This window comes from Anser cygnoides, chromosome 7 (genome assembly GCF_040182565.1).
Source record: "Anser cygnoides isolate HZ-2024a breed goose chromosome 7, Taihu_goose_T2T_genome, whole genome shotgun sequence".
NCBI lineage: Eukaryota > Metazoa > Chordata > Aves > Anseriformes > Anatidae > Anser > Anser cygnoides.
In genome coordinates, this window is record NC_089879.1 from 88,310 (window position 1) to 108,636 (window position 20,327).

General features: G+C 48.3%; 1 protein-coding gene across 44 annotated transcripts in view; it reads right to left on the bottom strand.

Annotated features, from left to right (window-relative positions):
* The window catches only part of LOC106047319 (delta-1-pyrroline-5-carboxylate synthase), a 78,100-nt gene that overhangs the window by 25,731 nt on the left and 32,042 nt on the right, over positions 1–20,327 (bottom strand). For 7 of the 44 annotated variants that reach the window (XM_067000824.1, XM_067000821.1, XM_067000823.1 and 4 more), the window contains 7 exons: positions 20,105–20,226; positions 17,313–17,499; positions 15,714–15,809; positions 12,009–15,085; positions 11,289–11,430; positions 9,700–10,167; positions 7,096–8,523 (listed from right to left, as the gene is read on the bottom strand). In XM_067000824.1, coding sequence (XP_066856925.1) covers positions 14,904–15,085; positions 15,714–15,809; positions 17,313–17,499; positions 20,105–20,226 — 587 coding nt within the window. In that variant the 3' untranslated portion in view covers positions 7,096–8,523; positions 9,700–10,167; positions 11,289–11,430; positions 12,009–14,903. Of the gene's footprint in view, positions 1–7,095; positions 8,524–9,699; positions 10,168–11,288; positions 11,434–12,008; positions 15,086–15,713; positions 15,810–17,312; positions 17,500–20,104; positions 20,227–20,327 lie in introns of those variants that run through there. The other 37 variants (XM_067000807.1, XM_067000806.1, XM_067000812.1 and 34 more) reach the window with 36 other exon arrangements.

Here is a 20,327-nt window from a genome sequence, read left to right on the forward strand (position 1 = left end):
CCACACCCAGGGTCAGTACTATCGCCCCCTGAGTTTCTATCAATGTTGTTTAAAAGGCACCTTCGATAACGCGGTATATTGTAGCCAGGATTACGTGCAGGGAGTGTGAGAAACACTCCGTAGCCAGTAGCTTAGGCTCAGGCGAGGATCTCAGTGAAGTAGTAATTTATTCGCGATCGCAATGGCACGCGTCCCACAAGCAGGAGCGCGCCTACTAGTCACACAGTACGGTTTATGTACTTTCTTTCTCGACGACCGGGACCCTCCCCTGTTTCCCCATTGACTGGGTATTCCGGGTTCGCAACCTATCCGACGCTTCACAGACACTACGTGGCCTTCAGTTGCTGGCCTGTTCAATTTCAAATTTCTTTTGACTTTTTTACTGTTTGAAGTGGTAATGTTTCTTCACTGATCTGACTTGACACCGTGATTTTCACCTAGCTGCTCTGAGGAGTCCGGTTGTCTGCATTTTACAAGGTTGTCCGTTAAGCTTTCTTATCACTGCGAGCCTATCTCAACACCGCATTCCTTCCCTCTAAACAACGTAACTCTGCAAAAACAAGATTTTTATTCCCACAATTCCCCCCTTTTCTTCTTTATAAATTGTTGATTTTTGCAAAACTTTTCTCTGCGGTGTAATTTGGTAGATCTCTTCCTCTTCTTCACCTTCTTTGCTTTCCATCCCCTCTAATATCATCACCTTTCGTGAGTAAGGTGGTGGCTCCATGGTCATTTGTTTCAATTAACCACTGTACTAGTCCTTTTACACAGGGGATAATGCAACAACCAATGGCCGTCAAAACTCCTGCTACTACGATCAAGGATGCAGATACGGACTCTAGGATCCCTTTCTATTTACCAAACCAAGATTCTGAACATCCTGTGATGGAAGTGCCTGTTCCTAATCATTCTGCCAATTCACTGGCAAGGGTGGTAAGCCCTTGCAACGCTCTAGTTACTGTGCCATCTGGGGCAGTATTGTTGGGTATAAAAGTGCAACAATGGTTGCTCAGTATCACACACACACACACACCTCCTTTCTCCGCGATCAACATATCTAATGCTATTCTGTTTTCCCAAGCCATTTTGCTGGTGGCATCTAGTTGTTCAGCGATTTCTCTTATCGCATCCCTTGTATGATTTATGAATATCTGCTGACTATAATAAATACTCTTATTGATTGTTACCCACCAGAACAGCGACTCAAACCCTGCAGCAATTTGATTCCTGGCTTTCTGTTCATCGGGAACTCCTCTAGGCACCCCAACAGAATCTATGTACACTCTATCATCAGATGATATTCCTAAGCCTCTTTTACTTCTTCTGGGTATTTGTGATGTTTCTCTTTCAAATGCCAGGGTGAAGGGTATAGCTAATTGAACAAGTGCAAAAATGTCTCCGCAGTTAGATGGTAGGGTGGACCATAAGATCTTCCCTCCGCAGTACCACCACAGATCTGCCCTGGGGATCTCAAGTCTTGAGCAGTTTCCCATCAGGTCCTTGGTAGCATTCAAGGTCCTCGTGCACAAGGCAAATTCTCCCAGATGCCGGGTAGCATTCACACCCTGCCGTGAGAGGCAAGCTGTATGATTACCTGTAGCTGTAGAGAATGCAGGAGGAACCCTGATACTGCTATCACGCAAGGAAGGGAAGAGCAAAGAGAGAGACTTACAGGCCTCATTGCCCCAGGCAGTCTTTTCTTGGTACAATGCAATCATACATCGCATCCCCTGGGAATCCCTGGTCCACCCCAATGGGCAGGGCACTATATGGGCAATCAGTCATCCCGAGGCACAAGCATAGCAAGTGCTACGGTTGAGACTGTGGACAGCATATTTGACCCATTCTATCCAGGCATTCACATCCCCATACCCTGTTTCAATCTCAAATGTTTGAACTGCCACATTTCAAAGAGAGCCTCCTGTTTTCTCTCCTGTTTTCTCCTTGAGTTTCTCCCTTTCTCTGATGGCAATAGAGGATCGTTTCCATACAGCTGTTCTCAATCTGGCTGTTGGGTCTCTCCCAGTTACTTGTTCTCTCTGCTCAGTTGTCATTGGGCATTTAAATCTCCACAAGCTAACACCTCACAAGCATCAAACATGACAGATTGTGGTACATAACCCTCTGTCACATTCACCCCTATTTTGACGGGGTATCCTGTCTTACTATTATCTGGTCATGCCTTTTCCAAGTTGCCAGTTGACCAAGGCCTTCTCTGAGGACTACAATCACTAGAAACAAAATTAATAGTTGATTTTTCCCGGTCATTATTTTTAACCCTTAGGTTTCCAAATAATTACCAATACAAAGAGTAAGATATATGTACCCTACTACTAGAACAAAAACCCCTTGGGAGCACTTTGATTCGCTATAGGCCAGTCCTTTCTCTCAATCACAAGTCACACTCATTAGTTACCTGTGAAAATAAAAGGTTAGTTTACAACTGTAAGCTTTTATCCTGCTCACAGTCCACTACGAGATTTTTCTCTTCGATTTCAACTTCCAACAAGTCTTCTGTAGGAACAGCTTCCCAGGTACTAGGGTCGACGGATGCCTTCACTCGAGTATAGTGAGTCCAGCCTTTTTCTGCAGTTCTTACGGCTGTTTCAGTGGTTAGTAGTACTTGGAATAGTCCTTCCCATTCAGGCCGGAGTTTTGATTCTTTCCAGGTCCGAATCAGGACCCAATTTCCTGGTTGATGGTGGAGAATGGGGAATTCCAAAGGTGGGGTTTGAGCCAACAACCCACGGATCCTGAGAGATGACAAAGAAGAGGACAACCCCAGAATACAGTTCTTAGGAAACTTCTCTCTTGTTTCGAAGTGTGGTATCTCATCCCTTCTGCCCAGATAGGGGAATCCGAACAGCATCTCATACGGTGAAATTCCTATATCCTTTCTTGGTGCTGTTTGAACCTGGAGGAGTGCTAAAGGTAATCATTCTACCCAAGGAAGTTGGGCTTCTAACACTAATTTAGTTAATTGCTTCTTTAACGTCTGGTTCATTCGCTCTACCTTCCCAGAAGAGGAGGGGTGCCAGGGGGTGTGAAAATTCCATTCAGTCTTTAAGGCCTGCATTAACCCTTGCAGTACTCGTGAAGCGAGATGACTTCCGTGACCTGAATCAATGTTTTCAACTATCCCATATCTAGGGACTATTTGCTCCGGTGATACCTTAGCCATCGTGTTCGCAGTGGCAGATACCGAGGGGAAAGCTTACACCCATCCGGTCAACTAGGACAAACAAGTACTTTAGTCTCCCTACTTTAGGTAACTCGGTAAAGTCTACCTGTATAGTTTGGAAAGGTCAAATCCCTGGCTCCCGTCCCCCTCTAGATGGGTTACGGATGACCTTTTTATTTACCTTTTGACATACGGTACATCCTCTGCATATTTGCTTCGCTACAGTGTATACTCCTACACAGACATACTTTCTTAGCACAACATCACACATTGCTTGCACCTCCCAATGACTCTCTTGATGTAAAACAGTTAATATTTGCCTCATTGGTGCTTTATTCAGCATTTCTCTCCCATCAGGGAGTATCCATTTTCCCTCAGACTTCGTGGTGCCTGATTCCTTAAAAAAAAAAAAAAAATTAATCTCTCTCTTAAAACTTTTTAATTCTTTCTTAGTTTTCAACAATTCCCTGAATCCTCTCTGGATTTATTCTTTGTTTTCCCTCAGACATTAGATGCCTTAAATACCTGACTTCTCCTTCTACATATTGTAGTTTCTTTTTCAATACTCCCGAGCCGAATAGCTTGTCGAATAGCTTGTCAGTAGCTTCCTTCACAACTCTTTTCTCCTGTCCTGACAATAAATGATCATCTACATATTTGTAACAGTAATACCTCCTCAGGAGGTTGTAATTGCTCCAAAATCTGTTCTAGAACTTGCCCAAATAAATTGGTGGCCCTGTAAACCCCTGAGGTAAAACTGTCCATCTGTATTTTTGCTTCCGCCCCCATTTCAGGGTCTTTCCAGTCAGAGGTGAATAGATCTTTGCTCTCAGGCCCTGAGAGCACTCCATTAATAACACTGTTATTCCAGTCTAACAATTTGCTATTTGAATGCCCAATTTCATCATCAAATCCCTTCCCAACAAGTTAGTCCCTGCCTTTGGTACACACAGTAATTGCCCAGTAATCATTTTATCCCCTACTCTCAGCCTGGTATCCCCCAAAAGTGGGGCTGTTATCCCAGCCCCTTCTACCCCCATCACTTTTAGGGTTTCATTAGTTAATTTAATCCCTGATACTTTACAAGCCAGTAATGATCTAGCTGCCTCAGTGTATTGGGTTCACATACCAAGGTTTGGGGGGGGGAGAGGGGGGGTGGAGCAGGCTGCCCCCCCCCCCCAATACTTGGGAAACTGACCAAACACCACAGCAAATATACCAAAACTTCTAGACTGTTACTTAGATAATGCCTTCATCCTCTTTCCCTACTCATTCAACTTCCAACAGCTCTGTCAAACACTACGTACCCCACCTTTAACACCTTCAATAACCCTTTTTAACACTTCTATCTTTCTCCAGCCTGTACTTTCCCATTTTCCTTCTCTCCTCCTTCTTCCACTCCGGATATTCCTATTTGAAATGGCCAGCCTAGCCACACTTCAAAGCCTGTCTTTCCTTGCCTGCTATTCCTTCATCTCTCTTCCTCTCCTTTCCATCCTGGCCCTGACTCCCCCTGATGATTTTCTTCCTCTTTCTCCAACCCTCTGCCTCACTACCTGCTACGCTGTCAATACCATTAGTTTCGCTCTCTGCTTTTCCTTCTCATCTCCCCTCCCGATATACACCTCCAGGGCCTCCCGCAGGAGGGCCCCCCCCAGTGACTGTTCACTACATCCCCCCATCTTCTGGAGCTTTTTCTGTGTATCTTGCCAGGCTTTAATCACAAAATGAACTTTCAAGAGACCTTGGGATACCAGGTCCTTGGGATTCATCCACGAGTACTTTCCCATTCTGACCCCAAATCTCTCATATGATTTCTGTGTTGTGCATTATTATTATTCCAGCCAGGATCAGCAAGGATCCTACTAGTTGCTACCTCACAAAGAAGGACGTACCGATCTCTACTTGGAAACGCATCAGTCCATAGACTCTGACCCACCTAAAGACCCCTGCAACTGACTGAAGCAAAAACAAAGCACTTACCCCAAACTGCAGCCCAGGCAGAATGAGCTCTCTGATGGGATGCCTGTGACTCAATTACCGTTAGGCCCTGCCTGGAACCCAAAGCCAATCACCTGGGAAAGGGGAGGGGCAAAGCACAAGAAAGTAGAAAGCAGAAAGAGAGCAGGAGGAGCAGCAGCTGTTTTTCTTTTCCTTTATTTTTTTCTAGCTTATCTGAACAGCATGCAGAGTGCAGACCAGAGAACTGGCGTCTCTCTAGAAGCAACAATACCAATGCTTTTGCTTCATCTTTGAATATTGAAATGACAATATGAGAAAGCAAGTTACTGAAGCTAACTGCTAACTAGCTCAACCTTTCTTCTACACAGGAAGAAAAATCTAGCAGCATAACAGATTACACCCCAAAACCAAAATCGATGTAGTAACATCACTCGCAGGAAAAAATGTAGTAAATGATGTAGTAACATCACTCGCAGCCCCGAGGCGCCTGCAGTACCCACTGTTCGCCAGCAGGTGGCGGCAGAGGGCGCCAGGGGGTGCCACCGCGCATGCGCGGCCCCGAGGCGCCTGCAGTACCCAATTTTCGCCAGCAGGCGGCGGCAGAGGGCGCCAGGGGCGCTACCGCGCATGCGCGGCCCCGAGGCGCCTGCAGTACCCACTTTTCGCTACCAGGCGGCGGCAGAGGGCGCCAGGGGGCGCCACTGCGCATGCGCGGCCCCGGGGCGCCTGCAGTACCCACTTTTCGCCACCAGGCGGCGGCAGAGGGCGCCAGGGGGGCGCCACCGCGCTTGCGCGGCTCCGGGCTGCCTGCAGTACGCAATTTTCGCCACCAGGCGGCGGCAGAGGGCGCCAGGGGGCGCCACCGCGCATGCGCGGCCCCGGGGCGCCTGCAGTACCCACTTTTCGCCACCAGGCGGCGGCAGAGGGCGCCAGGGGGCGCTACCGCGCATGCGCGGCCCCAGGGCGCCTGCAGTACCTACTTTTCTCCAACAGGCGGCGGCAGAGGGCGCCAGCGCGCATGCGCAGTCCCGAGGCGCCTGCAGTACCCATTTTTCGCCACCAGGTGGCGCAGAGGGCCCCAGGGGGCGCCACAGCGTCTGCGCTGACCCAAGGCGCCTGCAGTACCGGATTTTTACCAGCAGGTGGCGGAAGAGGGCATTCAAAGGCGCCACCGCTCATGCGTGGCCCCTCGCCGCCTGCAGTACCCGCTTCTCGCTGGCAGGATGCGTCCTGAGGGCAGCAGGGACGGCTTCCCAGACCATTTTCCCAGAGAAAGCACAAAGGGAAACAGCAGAAATTTGCACCCCACGCCGCCTCAGGGAGGAAGTGTCTGCCTTGAGCAACGTGCTGCTCACGGCTGGGAAGCTGAGCGGCGGCAAGCTGAAACAGTACATTTTTTTATCAGGACAAAAAAGGCAGGGAGATAATAACAACGAGCCCAACGCGGGCAAGAGGATGCTCAGAGCCCAATGACCACAACTCCCGGCTTGCTGGGGGAATGGTGCTCCTGGCGGCTTGACACTGCAGACACCACGGCGCCAGCCCCAGGCTTCCCCACCTGCAGCCCAGCACCCGCGGACCTGTGCCTGCCACCCCGTGCCATCCCCGCCTGGGCTTTCCCTGCCCCAGCCGCCAATGCCCCGGGACCCGGCCTCCACAACGCCATCCCCTGCCCTGTGGGTCCTGCCGGGAACCCCCAGCCCCCTCCCCACTTGCGCCTCTGCAAGCAGCCCCCACCACACAGAGCAGTCCCCCCAGCCCGGGGAGCAAAGACAGCAGCGAGCTGCCCCCCCCACCCGGAAGGGCTGGCCCCGCACTCCGAGGGGTCATCAACATCCAGCGGCCGGTGGACACGGGGCCACCCCCCCCCTCCACACCCACCCCGCTACAGAACCTGCACCCCCACACAGACGGCGACAGCCACTTCCCCCCATGGCAACCACCAAAGCGGGCACGGGCCGGAAAGCAAACTTTATTAAACTGCTGTGCAGGACTCCCGGGGGGGGGCTGCGGTGGGGCTCCCTGCCCGGTCGTTCTCCCCTTCCCCTGGCGGGCAAGGCAAAGAGCGGCGTCCGTCTGTCCGTCTGTCCGTCCCTGCGTGGGGAGCGGATGCTGGAAGTGGGCTTCTCACTGTCGCTGCTTTGGGCAGTTGGCAGAGTAATTGCCTTAAGTAACAAGGCAAGTTAAACTCATATTCACATTTTAAAGAAAGCATACAGCATCGAAGAAGCTTTCAGGGTGGAGGGCAGCTGTGCTACCTAAGCGTTCCCTAGGCCTCCAACTTTACATGCTATCACACTAGGGGAACTTGGTGTGCTGACTCTAAGGAAGGGGACGGAGCGTAAAGCGGAGTGGAAACACCACGGATAGGCTCTGCGACCAGATGGGGACCAGATGCTCTTGTGCACACTGAGACCGATAAGCTGCACGTTTGCTACCCTGAGCCAACGACCTGTCATGTTTTTAACAAAACACTGCACTCCAGGGAACTTTTGCTCATTCTAGTATCATCATAATACCAAAACACACCTCCATCCCAAAAGCTCCGTGTCTCCAAGGTGCGACCACCCCTCACTGAGGGCGTGCTCTGAGTTTCTCAGACCCCTGTACCTTTAAACGAAAGCAAGAAAACTTTACACCAATCATAACCAAGGTATGCCTTACTAGAGTCACTCAAGCCCCACCTAAAGGAGAGAAAATAAATGTAAACTGTCTTAAGTGAAAGGGGGTGTTAGGGAAGATACCATCACGAAGGATACCTTTCTGACTTCCAGGATCAGTCAACGGGCTGAGCCTCTCTTCCCCCCGCACTGGGACGCCGTGGGGTAATATTTGAACGCTTGGTTGTACCAGGTGTCTCCTCGGAAACTTAGAAATCTCTAGAGCCTTTGTGCCTTTTAATGCATTAACAGCCAGGACGAGTACCTGTGTATTTCATGCGTGCTCGCTTGCTTTCGCGGACAGTGAATTTATCACCGGCGATCCAAAGAACCTGTGTCCTTGTTGCTGTAATAAATTGCTGTTCATTGCATTGTTCCTAGCTGTGACAGTTCTCATTGAACGCGACTAGAGCGAGGGCGTGCTACGTTATTGGTGAATCCGTGACCGTGATAGTTCAGTACCCCGAATCCGACCAGACCCGTAACAGTTAGTCAGCTACGCCCCTTAACGCGACAGTATTTCATAGGGAAAAACATTAAGCCTAAGATTTCCCATGCCTAAGGCCCTGGGGGTCAGGCAGAGAAGGAACCCGAGACTCTTAGCCATGCGACTCCTGAGAATCGCAGCTTACAGTTACTCACCGTCTTCCGGTCTCACAGGATGAGGCAGAGGTATAATTAATTCCTTCTCCATCTCTCTGGAAAGAGCTTTTCTCCTATCTATGACAAAGGAAAAAAAAAAAGTTGCGATCATGGGAGTCAGTACACAAAGCCACACTCTGTGAATTCACTACTATAGTTAAGATCATTTTTAGTCAAAAAACACCTCGGCAGCAATGTTACCACTGCAAACATAGCGCGGCAAGAAAAATTCCACTCAAGGTAAAGTAAAGGGCAAGCTAAAAGGACGAATGACGTGACCAAAGGCAACTGCAACAACCATCTACCAGATGGTTCCACAGCCCTCGTCCACAGCCCTCAGATTTCACAGTCGTCTTTCCTGATGAATGAATCCTAGAAGAACAGAAAAGATACACAAGGTGTCCAGAAAAGCCTCTGGGGAGACTACTGAAAGGAAAACCAAACCAAAAAACTAGGAACAGCAAGCGGCGTGTACGTTGGTTCTGTTAACAGAGTAACGCTAACGTACTAGAAATTTCCACGTTCTTTGCCCTCTACCTTGAAAAAGTCACCCAATTCTGTCAGTGTTCACCATCGCTTTTTTTTTTTTTTTTTCTTAATTTTCACGTGGACATCCGAGGAAAACATTTTGAGTCCCTGTCATCAAGGGAGAGGAGGAGAAAAAAAAAAAAAAAAAGAGAGAGAGGGATGAGGGGGGAAGAAGCGCAGCCATTCCTTGCCTCGGTAACGCGAGCAAAAAGCTCAGGCACTCGGCAACAATGTGCTTTGAAAGACAAAACACAGAAGAAACTGCATGTTATCTCAGCCGTAGAGTCACATGTGTTTGTACCTGCTCATTTATTCATCTGCCAGTTTATTGTGCTACAGACGCTACAGAACGTAGAGACTGCGAGGTTACTACAACCTTTTGTAACTGATTCAATCTTCAGTAGGAATAGCAATCTAAAAGAGCCAACAAAATCCCCTTTGTCGACAGCCATCTGAACTTTTATCGTCTAACAACAGTCCTACAAACATCCCCAGGGATGCTCAACTTCAGAAACTTTCCGTTCAACCTGAGGCAGAACAAGCCCTTACCCTGGACACCTTCACCTGGCTCTCCACTGCTAGCAGGGTAGCACTCCGATACTGCCCAGTACGCGCTGCAGCCTACTCGCTTACACATATTTACTGCAGCCTGGTTCGATACGCTCACAGAGAGACCCATGAAAAATCCACCCTTTCTTTCAGAAAAGTAAATAAAGACATACATACATATGACACAGTAAGGAAGAAAAGCTGAACACACGGGATGCCGTCCTTTACCGAGGGGCAGATCCAACATCAGCACAGGGAGCCTTGGGGCACGTGAGCGATCATCTACACCAGCCATCGGGACAAGCCAAACGCACGCACACAAGCCTCGATTTAAAAAAAACAAAACAAAACAAAACAAAAAACACGTTAAGTTCCTTTATAACTTATGGAAGTAACAACCTACAGCTTAGATGCAGTTGGATTGCATCAGCTTAGGGACTGCCTCCTTCAAAATGCGCGGGGGGGGTGGGAAAACCAGTCTCGAAAACCTGTTGCCTAACAGGAGACTGTTGCCTGCTCCTCCATAGGTTACGTTCCTCCAAGCATCGTCCTGTTCCTGGATTTTACCAGCCACAACGGGATGGTCCCACTGGCATGAGTCAGGGACGCTTCGCACGGGGTTTATTTGATGCTGAAGTAAGTCTTCTGCGGGTATAAGTAACGCAGCACGAGATGGAAAGTAAGCTAAGGCACCGTCTGCGGCACAACGCTTGTGTGATATTGGACCTGAGGGGACCAGTCAAAGCCTGCAATAATCGCTGAACGGGTGGGTAAGTAGGGAGCCCTACGGGAAACAGAGCTCATGTTCTGCGAAGCTCTTTTGCCATCAAGAAGAGGACCTTTTCTATTCAGCGTCTTTACTGAACTTTAGGCTACTTCCTATTCGCTTTGGCAAGTTAGCCTCCGTAGAAGCCAAGAGGTTTTAAACTGCCAAGCACCATTGATAGCTCCTGTTCTCTGACGACAGGGAATTTCAATCGGGGCGCTAGTTAATATGAACGTCTGGCTCTGTTTCACGCAAATCAAGTACCTAAACCACAGACAGGAGTCTGCAGAAAGAATGCTTTAAAAGGTGAATTTAAAGAGAGGGATGATACTCACTTTTCCAACATTTCTGCAATGACTGTGGCAAAAAAGGCTGCACCAGGGACGTCTCTATCATTCCCTCTAGGATTTAGCAACTGCATACAGTTATGGGTCAAACACCACAGCTTCAAAGCAAGGCAGACCTCGAAGGTCACATTTCTGTCTGCGTATCGAGTTCTGCTGGAAAGCCCCCAGCCACTCAATTCCCAAGCAACTTTGCCACAGCCAGCGCTTACCTGGAGTTTTGCTTTCTCTCGCTGCTCAGTACGGGCCCAAGGCTTCTTTTGTTGCACACAGTTCAAGCAAAACTCTCGGGACATAACCAATAGACAGACAGACAGGCAGAAATTGCCTCTCACGTCTGTCTTGACCGACCACAACCAGCGTTCTGGAAAGCCCCGCAAGCACCGGTTTATTTCTAGGACAACTCTGAAAGCTGAGGCGGGACAAAGGTTAGCCTCTCGTACCACAGACTGAGCAACAAAGAGACAGAGCTCGACAGGCCAATTCGTTCTAGGTCTAAGAAGCTACTACAGCTTGGCAGGCACTACATGGCTTTCCTTTGTGCTTCCCTGCGCCGAGTGGTTCGTGCTTCTGCAAATTCGATAAAGCCTTTGAGCCTGGGCTGCAGGAAGTTTACGAGCACGCCTCGGTTTCACCCAAAGGTCGCTGCAACTTACCTGGACAGACGGGCTGCTCTTTCTCCTGGGAAACCTGCGACTGCAGCACACCAGCTGCAGCTTTCCTCCCTTCAGCTGCTGCGCCACCTTCGCTCGGCGACAAACCCCGCAGGGGTCCCAGCGGCGGGGAGCTGCTTCTGCCCTGCTGAGCCGCAGGAAAAGGAGAGAGCCGGCCGTCAGCACGCGGGGGGAGGAAAACCTCCGAGGCGCAGCCCGACGATCGAGCGCAGCGAGGACCCGCGCCCGGCCGCCGCAGCCCCCACCCCTCCCGGCCCGACGCTCCGGGGAAGCGCCCCCGAAGGCTCTCGCTCGCCTCACCGCCGGCAGCCGCGCTCGCAGCCAGCGGCAACCTGCGCCTCCCGGCGCGCACGGCCCGGCCCCGGCCGCGGCCCCGGCCCCGGCTCGCGGAAAGAGCGGCCGCGCACCACAGAACTACAGCTCCCAGCATGCCGCGGGACGGAGCAGTCCATCCGACCCAGAGGGGAGTCGGCCAAGCGCACGCAACCGCCCCCCGCGCCGCTTCGCCCCCCTCTCCCCCAGCCCTCCGAAGCCCCGCGCAGTGCAGACCCCGCCGCACGCCCGGTCCACTCCGGCGCGGCACCGCCCCCGCCCCGCACAAGGGCCGTTTCCGCAGAAGCCGCCGACCGCGTGGCGCCCCAACCGCCCGCCGCCCCGCCCCCTCCCGGCCCGGCCCGGCCCGGGGCGGCACCGACCACCAACCTCGTTGCGGCACCGCGCCGCGGCGGCCCGGCCCGGCCCGACAGCTTCCGCCCATAGTGCCGGCAAGCCCTGCACGGCACCTCCGCCCTGGGTTCCTCCGAGCCAATCACGGAGCGCTTCCGCCCTGAGTTAATGCTAGTCGTGACGCCACTTCCGCTCTGGGTTCCCAGCCAACCATGGAGTGCTCCTGCCCTCAGTGAAGTCTCGCCCTGACGCCACATCCACCCTCATGGTGCAGCCAATCACGGAGCCGCTTTAGTCCTCAGTTAAGGCACGCCCTGACGTCACTTCCGTCCTCGGCTCCCTGCCATTCACGTAGCCGCCTCCGCGCTCGGTAGGGGAGGTACCCTCCGCCGGGTAGACCTGGCAGCCGCCCCCCTAAGCAAAAAAAAAAACAAAAAACAAACAAAACAAACAAACAAAAAAAAAAAACGCATAGTCCTGCAGTCCCGCAGTCCAAAAATGCCACAAGGCCATAAATGCATAGAAGTGTGCATTTAGCATACTGCATAGCATCTGCCCTGTAATCCTGCAAAAATCATAAGGGACCCAGAACCACAAAGCAAACACACAAAGTAACACTGCCATCTTATCCGTAAACATGCTATAACAATTACTCACCTGAAGAAGAGCTGCATGCAGTACAGGCACCTATTACTAGATTGGTTTACTCTAACAGATCCTACTAGTTGTTACCTCACAAAGAAGCACATACCAGTCTGTACTTGGAAACGCATCAGTCTATAGACTCTGACCCACCTAAAGACCCCTGTAAGTGAAAGAACCCTGTGAACTGCGGCACCCGGCCTCCCCGACGCCCTCCCCTGCCCTGGGGGTCCTGCCGGGAACCCCCAGTCCCCCCACACACTTGCGCCACCGCAAGCAGCCCCGGCCATGCTCGCCCACTGCTCTGCTTCGCCCGCAGACCGGCCGCCCCTGCCCGAGGAGCAAAGACAGCGCAGGGCTGCCTCCCCGGTCCCACAATACGCAGCCACCCCCCCACCCAGCAGGGCTGCCCCTGCACTCCCAGGGCCAGCAGCCGATGGACATGGGGCCAAGCCCCCCCTGCCCCTGCACCCTCTGCGCCCACCCCGCTACGGAACCTGCACCCATGGACACATGGCGACTCCCCTTCCTGGGGGGGCAATGCATCAAGCGGCGTCCGGCCGGCCGGCCCTGCGTTCATCCCTTTGCGGGGAACGGATGCTGGAAGTGGGCTTCTCACTATCGCTGCCTTGGGTAGTTGTGGAGTAATTGCCTTAACCGTTTTCACATTAATGGAAATGGATAACCCAACCAAAGTTAAAACAAATGATGGGAATTCTCCCCTGTGAAGACAGGCCAAGAGAGCTGGAGTTGTTCATCGTGGAGAAGAGAAAGCTCCAGGGAGAGCTGATTGCTGCCTTTCAGTGCCTAAAGGTGGCTTATAAAAAAGATGGAGAGCAACTTTTTGCTCAGACAGATAATGACAGGGCAAGGGAGTTTTTAAACTAAAAGAGGGGAGTTAGATTAGATGTTATGAGAACAGGGGAAAGGATAGAGGAAGACAGACACAGAGAAGGGCAGAGGAATCAAAAAAGATCAAAAGACAAGTGGGACAGAGGAAGGAATAACAGCGGTAGCTGGACAGAAGAACTGCAGGGAATGCTACTGCAGGCGTACAACCCTGGGTGCTGCAGTACAGTGCTTTTGTCATTGATGGGCAGCACCAGTTGTGGTTGCAATGCTGTACAGGTTCAGTGCGAGCAATTGTCGCAAAGTCTCAGGAGAGTACAGAACCACAAGAGGAGCGTGGGGCATAATGGCTTTCTCAGGGTTCCAGAGTAGAGTGCAATGGTCCTAAATGGGTGAGTGGAGTAACACAGCTACCCAGCAGACACCCTGATGCCCAGACAAGCCCTGCGTGCCACTATGTTGGCTCCTGAGCACCATGCACATGCCAGCAGTCAACAAAGCGTGCAGAGGCAAGTTAGCAGCAAGAAACGGATGCACATGAGAGGATGTCCCTGTGCAGCCTGCACCCATCCCTCTCCCTGCCCTGCCAGCATTTGCAGCGTGGCACCATTCCACTCCCTCCCCATCCACCTTGACACTCCAACCACCCTGACCTATGGAGGGCTGCACTGAGCCCCTGGCTGCAGCATGCACATGTGAGTTCACTTGTTCCACTACGCAAAAGGAAGCATTTATTCAGAGCTTCTTTTAAACTTCAAAGTAGTATTTCGTCTGGAAGACGGGTTTGGAGAGATTACATTTCGTACAAAACCCATGAGAAATAAATGTCTGGTAGAAATAGGTAACAAAATTCACACTGTATATAGTTGTGCTATTTATCTACAGTTGTCAAAAATACAAAGAAATTAGATTAAAAAAGGTTGCTTGGTCAAAACATCAAAGAAATATATGTTCCAAATGCATAGAAATCAGAGAGTGATCAAACAAAGACAGTAAGTGTCTTAAAGCTTTAGAGCTTTCAAAAGCTGCAATGATCACATGACTGAAGAAAAGCTACCAAGTTTGTTTGCCAAGACAGATGTTCAAATTAAAGACAGGGAAAAAAAATTACACTCTACCACCAGGCATCTTCGCTGGAGGGGAGCAGGGGGATGAAAAGAATGCAGCAGATATTTAAACTTTTCCTTATGGTATCTGTATGTTTCGAAGAAACCTCTCTGACAAAAGCAAGGTCAGTTTGCAAATACTATCTAAGGAAACAGTAAGAGACAGCAACAAATAATGTGTGTCACCGATAGGATCACTTCATATTCATTGTACCGCACAGTGACCAAGAACAATGATCCTGGAGATGAAAAACAACTCTCTCCCCCCAAAGAGCACCCTGAAGCCTGAACGTCTTCAATAAACATTTTACCCCTGAATTTCCTCACAGTGTTCTCAGTTGGTATTTCTCTGAGGGAGAGGTAGGCTCTCATGGAGATACTTCATGCTCCCATGCTCTGAGAAGTCAGAAACAACATGATTGTCCCCTCTCAGTAACCACTTTGTAGTTAAGAGTCCTTCAATTCCCACTGGTCCACGTGCATGGATACGAGAAGTACTAATTCCAACTTCAGCACCTGTAGAAAACACACAAGATAAAGGTGGTTGATCCTCAGAAGATATTCAACCTTGTACTATATAGCTCTACATCTTTATGTAGAAGCAGTCATTCGGTGTGACCTCCCTTCCTTCACTCCTCCGCAAGTGTCAGAAGTTATTTTTATCTGTTCTGATTAGAGGAACTTAACTATTATAAATTGGAATGTTTATACTTCTGTCTGTTACAGCTTCACGTTTAGAGAGAAAAATAAGCCAGAAAGGTACGTATGTCTTACATATATCATACATTTGTTTGATGGTTTACCCTTTGTACAATAAGAACTAAATTAGTCAAGATTGCAATCTTATGTCCTTTTTTTTTTTCTTTTTTTCTCTTATTAAAGAGACCATTGTATGATCTTATAAAACCCTAAATACAATTTTTTAGCACACAGAACACTGCATGTTCAAGCCTGCTGCAGAGATTTCTAGTAGTTTCTACCTCAGGAATTAATGTTTCCCTTGTCTTCTGCAATTCCTAGTACGTGCACCTGTTTACTTAGGTAACTGATACTCAGTTTTGTTCCAGTCTTTCCTTCCTCCCACACTGCTGAGTGAGTGAACGGCTTTGTGGTGCTTAGCTGCCTGCACACCACAGGCACTTACCAAGTCCAAATCTATATCCATCAGAGAATCGGGTACTGGCATTCCAGAAAACACAAGCACTGTCCACATGCTGGAGGAAGAACTCCGCTGTTTTCTCTGAGAAAGAGGCAGAGCAGAAAATATGATACAGTACATACAGAATGATCATGCAGTCCAATAGGCACAGCCTCATACTGTGAACAGATATAATAGCAGAACTTTCACACGCAACATTATCAGACAGTATTTAACAGCCTGGATTAAAACATGTTCATACACACCTTCTTCATAGTATGTTTATCACATAGACACAACTGTAAATGTTACAAGGAACTTGCAAAGACAAGAAGAAAGTGAAAAGATGTCTAATTCTTACTACAGTCTAGACCTTGCAAACAGGGATAGTTGTATGACTGGGGAGAAGTGACAGCAGCCCCAAGCTACATTTTGCAGTCAGACAGTTAAACTACATGTTCAGCTCTACATTATCTCAATGGATACACGGAACTGTTCCAGATAATGGAAAGTCCTATATTAAGTTTATATTGAAAATAGCATTTAGGAAACAGAATGCAGAAACACCACATGAAATCAGCTAACTAACCCAGTTCAACACAGAACATGCAAGACTGGAGCAACCTCAAGCAGAGTTGTACAAGCCTTAGTTCTCTGGAGGATGCCTTTCTCTGTAAGGCTGTAAGCTGCAAGTCAGTCACCCACAGCAATGGGACGAATGCTAAAGATCAACTCTATCTCCAGTACACACCCAAGTAAATCACTAGTGCACCAGGTAGTGGCTTACAGTATCAAATGCATGCCTTTCGGTGCTACTCATTTAAGTTCTGCAGAAGGTGCAGAAACAGATGCCTGCTTGAATCTCACACTGATGAACCACAAATCAAAATGACCTTACTGTAGCTGACTCTCAGAAGTTTTAGGCTTGTACTGAGAGCCATCCTTTGGCTGCGAGCAGCTCTAGCTATGTTTTGAAGTGTCAGAGTGTTCAAGCCTCATGCAGAGGAGTGGGAGAAGCACAGAGCTGCACACAGGAACAGAAGTTCGCAGCATCAAAGGAGCAAGAAACTGGGAACTGAGATATAAGCAGCTTTTACACTACAGATGCGGAACTGGGAAATAAAGGACTGGGAGAGATGGGAGAAAACACTTGTGGTCCTTGTTTGCAGGACTTAAAAGTGACGTGGGAAGACAAAACACATATAGTCTGATCTTTTCTACAATCCCTATTCCCTCTATAGAAGCTCACCTCTTCCTCCTTCAGAGGCCTAAAGACATCTCCAGGATTCAGGAGATGTTTCTGCAAAACTGTCTGATGTGGTAAGTCTGCACAGTACAAAGCAATCTGCCTGACAAGAGCATGTGCTGACTTGCTGTTGGCCAGTTGCTCAAACACATGCCTTCAGCTTCTTGAATAAGGGCACACAACATGTTTTCCTTGAATTAAACACAACTATAGATAGATTTAGCTCATAGGGTTCCGGTTGATTATGCTTACTACAGAACCAAGATAAGAGAACTACTGCAATGTAAGTAGCTATGCTAATAACAAGAACCCACAGTGAAACCAAAGCAGAAGCTTAAGGAAACAGATTGGTCACAAACCATTCTCTGTGACGATAACATCCGTGTGAGAACTTCCATACTTGTGGATATGTTCAACAGCCTCTTGTACACTGTCCACAACCTCAATGCAGCACTCCAGATCCCCATATTCAGTGCGGAGAGATTTCACTTCTGAGGGGCTGAATGTCAAGTAAGAGGCAAACTTTGGGCCAGCATGAATCTTCACCTGCAATACCAGAAGTATTTTGTGCTGTAGATTTTACCGGTGCTTAACAGGTGAAAAGTGCAGCTTGTTGTTCTGGGTATAGCCAGGATGGAGTTAATTTTTTTCATAGCAGTCCCTGTACTGCTACATTTTGGATTTGTGCCTTAAACAAACCACTATTTTGGCTGTTGCTAAACAGTGCTCACGCAGTTTCAAGGCTCTCTCTTTTTCCCCCACAGTGAGAAGGTCGAGGGTGTGCCAAAAGTTAGGAGAGGACATAACCACAACTGATTCAAACTGACCAAAGGGATAGTCTATGCCATATAATGTCATAGCAATAAAAAATGAGGGGAAGGGAGTTTCGAGGAAGGCAGACATTGCTCAGGGACGAGCTGGACACTGATCTATTTGTGGCAGGTGGTGAGTGACTGTATTTTCATCACTTGTTTTGTTTTTCCCTTTCTTCTTCCTCTTTCCTTTGCTAATTAAACTATATTTGTTTCAAACCATGAGCTTTCTTGCTCTTGCTCCTCCCACTTGAGAGCAGGAGGGAAAAGTGAGCAATGCGTTGGGTGATGCTTAGCTGTTGGACTGGGGTTAACCCACATTTGTGAATCAAAGGTTTGCTACATGCAGTGCAAAAAAAAAATAGCCTCAGTTTTCAGAGAGCACATTGGTGAACTAGCAATAAGGCACAATAGCTGAAATGCTATGTTGGCTACCGATCATGACATGCTCCTAGTTCAGGGTTCATTTTAAATTATTTAAAGCAATTACATCATTTAAAGAAAGACATCTGGCTGGAGAACAGTACAACACTAGTGGTGGGAAAACAGCTAAACACTGCACCTAGCCCTTGTACCTATATTTTTAGAAAGTATGTGGTCTGTAAGTAGTTGTAGCAAGCAACTTATTTCCAGGTTTGCAAGTCTCACCTACAAAAGACTACCTGTTTTTATCCTTTTGTTTTGTAAACTGACACCAACCCTCTCCAAAGCGTATGTTTCAGACACAGAAGAGTTACTGGGCCCAAAACAAGGTAAGGACTCACAGTTATTTTACAATCCTGATAAAGAAGATCTAATGCATCATCAGTCTCTGAGTTTAATCGTAGCAGCTAAGACACCTAAACAATGAGAGGGAGGAGCGGAGCAGGTGCTGATCTCTTCTCTCAGGTGACAGCAACAGGACCCGAGGGAATGCCATAGAGCTGTGACAGGGGAGGGTCAGTCTGAATGTTAGGGAAAGGTTCTGCACCAAGAGGTGGCTGGGCACTGGAACAGGCTCCCAGGACAGTGATCACGGCACTGAGCCTGCTGGAGTTCAAGGAGTGTTTGGACAACGCTCTCAGATGTATGGTCTGATTTCTGGGTGGTCCTGTGTGGAGCAAGGGGTTGAACTTGGTAATCCTTGTGGGTCCCTTGCAATTCAGGGTATTCTATGATACTTCAGAATTGCTGATTAGAATCCCTACCTTTGAAGGCTTTCAAGAAAGGTGCCTGTAAGATGGCATTTTCTTGTGCAACTATAAATTTTGTTGATAATGAAATCCTGACCAGTATTTGCATGTTTCCTGTTCTCAAGTCAGATTAGACAGCAGTAACATCAAGTCCTCCCCACTGTATTAAGGGGTGGGAGATGGTGGGTGATCATGGAAATTCACCAGTCCTCACACAAAATCCATAAATTTACCCTTCCACCCGCACCCCCCCCCGCCCCGCAAAAAAAAACCACAACCAAACCAGACGTTAAAAAAAAAAAAAAAGAAAAAACCCAACAACAAATAAGTGAGGACTTGCTCCTGACTAGCTATCTGGGCCAGCTTCTCTTAATATGACTTCTTTTTATCATCATCAAAACATGACCTGTCTATTTTACCACGTTTTCCTGCATGAATTACTGCTTGTATACACTATTTGCCAAATGCAAATGCTATGTGAAAAATCCATGTTTTAAGTGTAATTTAAAGTACTTCACAAATATTTCTCTCCTGATGCATCTCTGCTACAAAACATTATACACGTCAAAGCAATTATGTAGGATAGTGGCCTTTCACTGTTCCTGTGGAACAGTGGGAGGGGAAAATAATGGGAATGGAAATAATATGGAAAAATAATGGGAGGGAAAATGGGTGGGAATAAAGGCAAGTGAGACAAAATGTTAAAAAATGTGGTTGAAGCAGATTTGAAAAGGAGAAACATAAAATGTGAAATGGCTGAGGTAAGAAGGTAAGTTAGTAGATTCAATAAGAATAGTCTTTGTGTCCGGGAGGTTGCCAGCCATTAAGTCAGAATTAAGAATAGTAGAGAAGGGGTTGTGGATATGTTCTTCCAAGGCAGAGAATGATTTTTTGCTATGTAAAAGGAAGTAGTTGTATCCCAGCAATGGCATGCAGCCACCCCGAAGAAGCTGCTTTCAGATCGTTCCCATGGAAAAGCTTGGGGTTGCATGGAGAAGCCAAGAAAGCTCTCCGAAAGTTCATTTAGGTGTACAAAGAGACATGTGGGTAACGTGTTATGTCATTATAAAACTACATAGGGCTATGTCAGCAAGACCAAAGGCTCCTAACATTAAAAAAAAAGTAAATAAAACAAAACAAAAAACAACACATGTATACATGACTAACCTGTTCTACTCTCAACATGTCTATGATCTGATCAAACAACGGGGTTCTCAGCAAGTCTCGATGAATTAAGAGTGTTTCCAGAGCATTACACGCAGCAGGATATTCACACTTTGAGTCTCTGACTGAGGTTTAAGAGTAAATAATTGGTTACATACCATTTATGACAAAGATTTTGAAGAGCATGTGAATTATTATTACGTATGGTTATTATTATAACCATAAC